This window comes from Bos taurus, chromosome 16 (assembly GCF_002263795.3).
Source record: "Bos taurus isolate L1 Dominette 01449 registration number 42190680 breed Hereford chromosome 16, ARS-UCD2.0, whole genome shotgun sequence".
NCBI classification, from domain to species: Eukaryota; Metazoa; Chordata; class Mammalia; order Artiodactyla; family Bovidae; genus Bos; species Bos taurus.
The window spans coordinates 4,247,829-4,258,382 of NC_037343.1; the positions used below are offsets into that span (position 1 = coordinate 4,247,829).

A 10,554-nucleotide genomic window follows, 5' to 3' on the forward strand; every position below is an offset into this window, starting at 1 on the left:
ACTTTCACTTAATCAGACGTTTCTTCTGACAGCACCTTACATCTCAAGAACTCAAAGCCCATGACCACCAAGTAAGTATCCGTCTCTCCTCTGCCCAGGCCAGGGGTGGCAGGGGGACGGACCCAGAGAAAGCCAGGGAAGGTGAAACGAGAGAGGCGCGCTTTGTATCCTCTCCTCCCCGGAGTCTCTGGGTCCCACGCCTGCCTCTGTCTAGCTCACCCTGGCTTCCTCGGAGCCAAGGCTCCCTGATGACACTGCCTCTCTGTCTGTCATTGAAGGCAAAGGAAGCGGCCAGAATCTGGGAGCATCCGGAAAACATTTCGGAGCGATGGCCACGGGCTGAGCAGTTCCCTGACTGATTCCGCCTCCCCGGGGGTGGGGGCTAGCTGCCGCCCGTCTTCCCAGCCCATCCTGAGCCAGAGCCTCCCCAAGGAAGGGCCGGATAAGTGTTCCATCAGTGGGCATGGAAGCCTCAACTCCATCAGCCGCCACTCGTCGCTGAAGAATAGGCTGGACAGTCCACAGATCCGGAAGACAGTGACAGCAGGAAGGTCAAAAAGCTTCAATAACCACCGGCCCATGGACCCTGAGGTCATTGCACAGGTAACTGGGGGCTCTTGGGCAAATGGGTATCATGAGTCTACTCTCACCACGGCTGCTTAGTGTCGTCCACGCTCATGATGATGAGACTTGAGACAGAAATGTGCCTTGTACATTATACCCTGAGTTCAGGCTCTGTTGGACACTTAGACCTGATCATAGGACTTTCCAAGAAATTCGTCAACCCCTCTCTCCCCAGAAAGAACTCAGACAGAATAAAAGAATGCATGTTTCTTGCTCATACATGAGCTATTTGCAAGCTTGTTATAACTTTTAAAGCTAGTAGTTACAGATGGAGAATTTCTGATGGAGCCCATTCAGCCCAAGTTTCAAGTCTTGAGACCCTGGTAGATTTCAGTGAAATTGCCCGAGTGGTGAGACTCAGAGGTGGTTCTGGCCACCTTTCCATATCAGTGTGCCGGCCTCATCATCCCTGAGGCTCATCTCTTGTTCCTAGTGATAGACCAATGACCAATCAACAATCTGCTCCTGGTTGTGAAGGACCCAGATTACTCTGCCACTGGGGACTCGGGTACCAGAAAGGTTTCCAGCCCAGGCTTCCAGAGACAGTGGAGATGAGCCCCCTGGTTACAGGGTCTTCCATCCATGTATGCATCACACTGACAAATCTCTGTTTTCCATGAAATTATTAGAGATCCAGCCCCACCTCTAAAAATCCGTCTCTTGGGGCCACTCCAAGCAGTTCACTCAGACGTCTCTCCCAACTCTATAACTTTCATTAGACCAGGTAGGAACTAAGGGCTCACTGCTGCCCTTTTTTGCCTCAACCGAGTTGAGAGTCCCCTCACCCCAACTTCCAGGGGACAATAGAGACCGGGCGTGGTCTCTATTGGCTTAATTGTGGTGCTCTGCTTAGGGAGGGTATGCCTGGCAAGCACAGTATTAAGCTACGGGCCTGAGATGTCTTGCTTGGCTAGCCTTCTGTATCTGTGTCCCCCTTAAGCTCTTGGCTGCACTCTGCCTTGCACTCCAGGAATCCTCCCAGCTCCCTCTTTGGCCAGGTGTTAGGAATGTCAGAATAGCTACATATCTGGAATAGCTACATAGATAACTCTAGCTGCAGAACAGGACCAAGGAGGGAGACAGAGTTCTTTCTGAACAAAAACCTTAAGGTTTGAGAGCATTGGACGAATGAGTGAAATTGAACCACTGTCAACAGAAAGCATGCATCACCCTATAGGTCTTTGCTTAAAACTTGCAATTTTTGCATATGACTTTAATCCCAAAGGAGGAGTTGTGTGGTTGTTTTGGGGTGCCAGACAGAGTGTGTGGAGAGGAGGGGAGGAAGCTGGGAGGTCTTCCTGGGAGGCAGCTGGCTGCATACAAAGGGTCTTTGGTTCTGCCTTGAGCCCCTGAGCTAGGGCTGCTATTTCCTACTATCTGGAGTAGTGACCTGATGGAGATTGGCCTGTGCGGGCTCTGGCTCCCCGTCCTGGTCACTCCTTGGTCCCCTCCCATGGTGATGGGTGGAAGGAAATGGCTTCATCAAGATGGACACTCTCATGGGGTCGGGTGGGGCAGGGAGGGGTGGGGGATGTCCTGATGAATCCTCGGGGCCAGGGCTCTTGAACCGTCCCTCAGCCCTTGAGGAGGAGGGACTAACCCTCATAACCTTTGGCCTTTAAAGTCCAAGATAACAAAGATCATACTTCATCTCTACCACTGTTTTTTTTTTTAATCCTTATTATGTACAGTTTCAAGCACAAGTAGAATATGCACCCCAGGGATAGTGAATCCCATGTACTCATGACCAAATTCGTGGCCACTCCTAATTCATCCACCTTTCCTCTCCCTGCTGGATTACATGTCATCTCATCCAGGTGGCTCAATGGCAAAGAATCTGCCTGCCAAGAAAGAGACGTGGGTTCGATCCTTGGGTCAGGAAGACCCCCTGGAGAAAGAAATGGCAGCCCACTTCAATATTCTTGCCTGGGAAATTCCAGGGACAGAGGGCCCTGCTGGGCACTAGTCCATGGGGTTGCAAAAGAGTCAGACATGACTTAGCAAATAAACAACAACAACAACAAAAAATCCAGAGATACATCAGTGCATGTGTATAAAACCTGAGGACTGTGTTTAATAAGGATTTCAACCACTCTGTCTAAAGGGGGGAAAACCTCATGAGAATGAAAGTCCTTCCCTCCCATCTGAACACCACATATTAAAGGGTTTGGGCCGGATAAAATCATCTGGACACCTCCTTGCAGGTGGTTTCTCCACGATTCGGCCCACGTTGTTGGAATAGGACCTTGGCGGGGGCGGGGGCTTATCTCTCCATGAGCCTCACGCCCTCCTTTCCCGTCTGCAGGATATTGAGGCGACCATGAACTCTGCCCTGAATGAGCTGCGGGAGCTGGAGCGGCAGAGCAGTGTCAAGCACACCCCGGACGTGGTTCTGGACACCTTGGAGCCCCTCAAGACCTCCCCCGTGGTGGCCCCTACTTCGGAGCCCTCCAGCCCCCTGCACACCCAGCTCCTCAAGGACCCCGAGCCCGCCTTCCAGCGCAGCGCCAGCACGGCGGGGGACATCGCCTGCGCCTTCCGGCCCGTCAAGTCTGTCAAGATGGCGGCGCCCGTCAAGCCTCCGGCCACGCGGCCCAAGCCCGCCGTCTTCCCCAAAACGAACGCCACCAGCCCCGGCGTCAACTCCTCCGCCTCCGCACAGTCCACTGACAAGTCCTGTACTGTCTGAGGGGCGTAATTTAATTATCCTAGACAGGGGACTAGAGGGACTGACTGTTATTAAAAACCTTCCTATTTAACTAGCTTGGGGACTTCAGTTGAAACTTAGGTTCTAAGTTGTTCTTGCCTTCCCGTCACCCAAAACCTTGAGAATGAAGCCCTCATTATCGCCCTGCCCCCGGCCCCCTGCTGCCCCCAGTCGCGGTAACCCAGCCAGCTACAGTACATGCAGTCCTTAGGTTAGCCGGAGATGGATCTGTCCGCCATCGGTCACTGTGAAGTCGGGTAACGCAAGTCAGGGGCCCTGGGCTAGCGGCTCAGCCCCCGCAGACACACGGGACGCCTAACCAGACGGCTGGCCGCCAGCAGCGGCTCTCAGTGGCGTCTTGTTTTGGGTACTGGTTATAAAGGATCATATACAGTCCATGCTCCGTTTTACACACACACACACACACACACACACACACACACACAGGTTATAGAGGATCATATATAGTCCATGCTCCGTTTTACACACACACACACACACACACACACACACACGTGGATTTTTCTAGTCTCTGGCATGTGTAGCCTCCCCTGGTTCTAGATAGACCGTCTCTTTGTAAGTTATTGTGGCAGTTCACACAGGAGCCACCAGGGGTCTCTGTTTCCGTTACAAATCTCATTCTGTTTGGGCCAGAGAACCTAGCCTTTGCAATCTCTCCATCATACGAAATTTAGCAGGATGGGACTGGATCCTGTAAACTGTCTGGGCTTGGCAGTTTCTGTCTTCTTTCTATTGGTGTGAATTGGTCATTGGTGTTTGCTTTTGCTCTCCTCCATTCTCTGGAACTACAACCCAATCTTATGGAACTTCTAAAGTTTTTCTGAATGTACAGACATTTCTCGGGGTCCTATCTTTGTCTCTGATGGACAATTTTCCATTTAAGACATCTTCCTGTATAAGACAGTTTTATAGTTGGTTCCTTTTAGGGTAAAGAGTCTTAAGACAGTTTTATTGTATTTGTGGCAGGTTTGGAAAAGGTAAGAAATGGGTCCTTCCTCCCACTTTTTTGGGTACTTAAGACATAAGATTTATTATCCTATTAAAAATTAAATTCAGCTTTGCTAATCCTAAAATCATTCCCAAATGAAAATTTATTCTAAGTTTACCCCCTAGTTGGGTCATTCTACGAGGTCTCTCTTCAGGGACCAATGGGGCTTGGGGAGCCCTAGTTAGATTAAAGAGAGACAGAGCCCTTTAAAACTGATCTCTGTTTATCCGGACAAGGACAACTAAGAGAACTCTGGCCCCGAGGGCTTTAAAGTCTTTCCAAGGCCTGAATCTAAGAAAATCAAAAATCGGATGCTGACTCTTGGACTCCCTTTGGCCTTTATGGTTCTCCGCCAAAAAGCAAAAATCTTGTCTACTTTAATCCCTCTCCAGATCTGGTGCCCACAGTCCCAGCTCCCCCAACTCTCCCAGCATCATGCTGTCCCAGGGAGAGCAGAGCTAGGGATGGGCACACCCCAGGCTCACGGGTCTCAGACGACTACTTGAGTTAAAGCTGAAACCCATTCCTCTTCTCTGTTTTCTGGTGTTTAAAACTGCGCTTTTTGCCTTGTTTTTCACAGCTTGGGAAAGATAGTGGGTTGCCATTCAGATAGGAAAATCTAAATTGTCTTAACTTTGGCCTAAAAGATCCTTTTCAGATTAACATTTGGAAGCTGGTAGTCATCTCTATGGAAAGCGGTAGGATTTTCCTCCTTCAGCGTGAAGGAAAAGAGGAGCTCTGTGGAAAGTTGCCAGTTAGAAAAGTAGCCTGCGGCATCAGGAAAATCATCCCGCAGGCCAGGATGGAAAGATGGAGTGCTCCTTCAGTGAGTGTGTCGGCCTGTGAGAGGCAACCCACAGTCCTCTGGATCCTCAGCTTCTTTGCTCTGTGTGGTGGCCTGTCCTTGTCTGTCACCAGAACTTATGCAGGCCCTGAGGCAACAGAGGGCTTTCATAGCCAAGGATCTGTCTCCTTGCTGAAAGTGAAACCCCGCCCTTCACTCGACATTCCTTCTGATCTGACTGGCCAAAATTGGTGCCCACACCTGCCCTTTTCCTTTTTTCCTGGCACGTCCTTCTCTTAAGAAAGAAAAGGCAAAACTTCCTTAGTGACAACACCTTGGACCTGTTCTGTTGCTCCTGCCTTAGGTCTCTTTCAGCCCTGTACCTGACGTGCGTTCACCATCCTGCGGTCAGGGTCCATCTGCTGATCTGCATCACGGACTAGACAGTGTGTGAGTGCTCATCTGCTACCCCCTCTCTGGGCACTGAGTTGTCTTCCCCTCTCTGGTGCTCCTGACACCGATGAGATGGTCCTGCCCTGAGGACTAGGAACCCCAGGAGGAGAGTCCTTCTCAGCAGAGCTCATTGCGATCAACTGGAATCGAGGTTACACACTGTGATTTTTACACCGAAAAGCCAAGCAGAGCTGGCCACCCAGGGTCTCGGGAGACCAGTCTTCCTCAGATTAGCTTCCTAAACCAGCATGATGCTTCAAAGAGCCCCACTCTGCCCCTGGAGGCCTGGATCCTTTTCCTGGTGTGGACTCTGATGGGTCAGTCTTTGGGACACAGGTGGGGTAGAGCTACCAGCATCCCAGTTTGGAAAAGAGAGGAGTTTGCAGCCAGCAGCCTGTAAACTGGAAACACTGGTCTCAGCCAACCTCCTCAGGGCGCCCTGGTTTCTCCCCAAAGAGATGAGGAGAGATGACGCCAGCAACAGGATGAACAGACCACTGGAAGGGCTGGTGTATACGTACTTCGTGTTCAGAAGAGAATTTAGATCTTCCAGGGAATTGCAATGTTGTGACGTCTGACTTGTATGTCACGTTTGTGTAAAATGGTATATTCTTTAAAATAGTGTTGATAACTGGAATATTGTATGTATGCTTGGAGATGCTTTGTGTGAACCTAAGACTGTCACTCAACAGATGTTGGATTGGGGAAAATCCAAAGCACAACTTCGAAATAAAATACATTTTTAGGTTTCGATGCTGCAGTTTCTATCCCTTCTCCACTCCTTGACATCTCCAATCCAGGAGTCCCACTGCCCGGGAGGGATTTTGATTCGTCTGCGGTTAATAGAGCCCTGCCTGGCAACAGGAGAGATGGGGTGACCTCGGGAGCCAACTGTCTCCTCCCTTCCCCAGCAAGACACAGCAGAGGTGCGTCTGGAGTGTGGATATTTTCCCCCAGCATTTTCATCTAGCCCATGAGTGGAAGCTAAGAGACTGTGTAGCAAGTCTTCCAGCCTCTCCATTGGGCAGTCTGTTGCCATGAGAACTGTTTCCTTCACAGAATCCACCTCTGCTGTTTTCAGTGAGGACTGTTCTCATTGCTTTCTCTAGTCAGATTTCCCCACTTGCAGGAGTGGAGCCTGCAAAGTTGCTTGGAAGCTTTACCAGCCACAACCGAGGTTGACTGAAGGCTTTATTTCTTCCATAATCAAAGCCCTGGGTCATTCTGCCCTTGGCAGCCCCCTGCGTCTGCAAGAAGGGCTGACGCACATGTTTGTGCTGCTGGCGTGGGGTGGGAAGCAATGCTTTCTCTCCCTTAGATTCTGACTTTAGCAGATCATAAATTCAAGGATGACGTTATTCAAAGGTAATCATTTGAAATGCATCCTGCAGCCCCTCGGGCCCACACTTAGGTTTAGTGAGCTTACTCTAATGCTAGAGGCCCCTGGGGCGGGTCAGATCTCATACCCAGTGTTCAAGGGTCACACAAGGTATCCTATCCCAGACATGCTCCGTCCTCTCTCAGGTTTGCCACTGCCACCTGCTTTTGGTATATTTTCTGTTCAGCTTTCTCATGCCCTTCTAACGTGCCATCTCTTCTCCCTTGTTTTATCGTAAAGCTCCAGCTGGACCCTCTCTTGCTGGGCTCTTAGTCTTGGTTAAGTCAGAGTTGAAGCTGTTCTGCCTCCCTGTGCTGTGGATGAGTTATCACTCCTGATAGCAGGTTACAAGCTGTGAGATGGAGCTCACGCTTAAGCTGTGAGCAGAGGACCCAAAAGCCTTTTCAGGGAGTCCTAAGGCATAGGCTGGACAAGGCACTGGCGACCCACTCCAGTGTTCTTGCCTGGAAAATCCCATGGATGGAGGAGCCTTGTGGGCTACCATCTATGGGGTCACACAGAGTCAGACACGACTGATGCAACTTAGCAGCAGCAGCAGCAAGGCATAGGCAGGTAATCCTTTTGGGGTCTCCTTATCTCACATATTCTGACAGGAGCCTGATAGAAACTGGTGACGATGAACACAGTCAAAAAACACTCCTTTGATCTAAATAGAAACCAAAAAGGAAGACCAGGTGGGTCTAAATTGAGGAAATAGTCTTTATGATGATCTAATTTAAATGTGTATACCCATAGGCATATGAAGCTTCCTTTCACTCAGGAGTCAGAAACCCTGTGTATTACACATGCCAAAGACTCACTAGTCAGTTAAGCCTCACTGTGCACCAAGCACTGTGATACAGTATTGAACAGGAGAAATAGATAATAGAGCTTTCTGGTTTCAGGGAGGACAGAGAAATAAGCAAAATAAGTGTTACTCTAAAAATAAGATAGTGCCTATCTTATTTTAGGGAAAAGTAGAAAATTACTCAAGAATTCTGCTTGGTCTGGTCAAACTGAAATTACTATTAGGCATCCAGGTGGAAAGATCACATAACTCTTGGATATGGAGATTTAGATACAGATCATACCTGAACACAAATGTAGAAGCTATTATGGTATAGACGTATTCAAACTAGGAGATTCCCGGGAAGAACACACAAATGGGGGGAAAGAGAAGGTCCCAATAATTAGAGATCCAGCGGAGAGGAAGGAGCCAGCAGAGAGGGCAGTGGGGGTGAGTGACAGAGGTGGGTGGCTGGGGGGTCACAGAAATCCTGGGGGGAAGAAGTGCTGCAACGAGGATCGGCTGTAGACGAGGCCAGTGGAGAGAGGTCATGCTTGTCAGTAGCACCTGCCTCAGAGGGGAAACAAGCTGACCAGAGTCAGCTGGCAGCACACGGGAAGGGTCAGGAAGGGAGAGTCAAGGTCCTGGCAGTTCATTCAAGGCTTTGTTTTGAATGCCTAGTCACTCAGTCGTGTCCGACTCTTTGCGACCCCAGGGACTGTAGCCCGCCAGGCTCCCCTATCCATGGGGATTCTCCAGGAGAGAATCCAGGAGTGGCTTGCCATTTCCTTCTCTAGGTTGCTTTGAATGGGGGTGCATCAAAAGGGGTCAAGGGCCCAGGTTTCTCTTTTTAAAATGGACAGTATGGGGGCAGGTTTGCTCAGGGGCAGGACTCAGTAGAATGAGAGCAAAATTACAGAGCACAGATGGAAGGGCCGCCCGGGCCATTTCAGGGGAGGGGAGGTGGGCTGGGAAGAGGAGGGCATTGCCTGTCCATAACTTATTTGCAGCAAAGTTAGAGGCAAAGCCTCTAGCTGAACACGTGGGAGGGGATGGCGACGAGGAGGTCTGCAGAGTTAGGAGGATGAGTGAAGCACTCACTTTTCCACACCAGGGATGACCATGCACGGCGGCCTGGTGAGCCCCCACCACACCTTCTCCGGCCGCCAGCAGCCCTGCCCTGACGGCAGGTCTGTCCTTCCCCCGCCCAGAGACCTGCTCGCACAGCCCTGCAGCGTGTCTGACCCCCGCCCTCGCCTGCCTCTCCTCTGCTCTAAGGCGTGAGGCAGGTGAGGAAGCTGACGGCTCGAGCCACGTCGGGGCAGAAAAGGCAGCCAGCATCCATTCAGGCCCTCCCGGGTAGTGGGCCCTGAACTTCGTTTTGTTTCCACACCGAATGGATGAGAACGGTCAAAGGACTTGATCAAGGCAAGTGAGGTTGCGACTCAAACCCCAGACGGCAAAGCCCTGCCCTTCCTGCGACCCCACGCGGCCTCCCTCTGGAGCAGCAGATGTGCGCTTTCTCCCCGAGAGCTGCCATCAGAGACCCCCAGCATCCCACCTGGGGTCCTTTTGCTTCCTCTGAATTGCCACTTCTACGTTGACGACTCCTCAGAGCCACCCAGGAGAATGTGATGAGGCCTCTCACAGGCTCCCTCTTCCTCTCAGAAGCCCCCCAGTGTCCTCAGATTAAACAAGGGCCAGGCTGCCCAGCTGGGACCAGCGGCTGCAAACCACAGGCCAGATACTCGCTCATTCTGTCCACAGGGAGGGTGTGGCCTCCCAGAGGATGCCGGCGAGGCTCAGAGTCCCCAGCGCTGCCCACCGCACACCCCTGCGCCTCTGCATGTTCTCCCGCAGCCTACACTGCCGAACCTCTAACCCCCTACAGTCTGCCCAGCCCTCCTCCCTCCAGAGTCTGGTTGAGTATCTTTTCTTCTCACAAACTCTTCTCTGTCATTAGCGGTCCCACCTCCCTGCAGCCCACCTTGGTCAAGTTCACAAAGTCACTCCCTGCTGAAGCCTCTTTCTCACACCCTTCACCACGCTCCTGGCAGTGGGGTTGGGGGTGCCTAGGTCTCCCCTTCTGTCTTCAGCACCCAGCACCCACAGGGCCAGCTTCCTGGTAGATGCCAGACACACAGTCATTGCCCCCGAGAGCAAGGGTGCTGGTAAGGACCAGACAGGCTCACTGGGGGCAAATGAGTCGAGCTTTAGCCATAAGCTGGCTAAGTTGCAAATCTCAGTGACTTAAAACATCCTTTCCTTGTGGGCCAGCAGGGGGTGGGGATGGGGGTCTCTGTTCCATAGTCACTCAGGGACCCAGACTGATCACCACATCTAACAGAGTCACACTGTCACAGGGGCTGGCGGGGGCCGGGAGCGGGGGAGGGGGGGGTGGGCGGGGGGGGGGCGGTTTCTACATCAGCAATTAAATGCTTTGGTTAAGAAAACACACGTGGGGACTTCCCTGGCAGCGCGGTGTATAAGAATCCACCTGCCAATGCAGCAGACACAGGTTCGATCCCTGGCCCAGGAAGATTCCATGTGCTACAGGAGCAACTAAGCCTGTGAGCCATGACTGCTGAGCCTGAGCTCTACAGGCTGCAACTGCTGAGGCCCGCGCACCTAGCGGCTGTGCTCTGCCACAAAAGAAGCCACCTCACAGCAACCAGGAGTAGCCTCTGTTTGCTGCAACGAGAGAAAGTCTATGCAAAGCAACAAATACCCAATGCAGAGAAAAAAGAAAAAGAAATGACAGCAAAAGGATTTTTTTTTAAAGGAAACAATAAAGTAAATTAAAAAAATAGAA

General features: G+C 51.3%; 1 protein-coding gene across 6 annotated transcripts in view; it reads left to right on the forward strand.

Annotated features, from left to right (window-relative positions):
- SRGAP2 (SLIT-ROBO Rho GTPase activating protein 2) overlaps positions 1 to 6,328 on the forward strand; it is a 254,625-nt gene extending 248,297 nt beyond the window's left edge. For 3 of the 6 annotated variants that reach the window (XM_024976227.2, XM_024976226.2, XM_024976228.2), the window contains exons 22-24: positions 33 to 71; positions 279 to 603; positions 2,930 to 6,328. In XM_024976227.2, the coding sequence (XP_024831995.1) occupies positions 33 to 71; positions 279 to 603; positions 2,930 to 3,313 (748 nt within the window). In that variant the 3' untranslated portion in view covers positions 3,314 to 6,328. The remainder of the gene's footprint in view (positions 1 to 32; positions 72 to 278; positions 604 to 2,929) is intronic. The other 3 variants (XM_005216678.5, XM_010813027.4, NM_001205865.1) reach the window with 2 other exon arrangements.
- Positions 6,329 to 10,554: the final 4,226 nt, after the last annotated feature.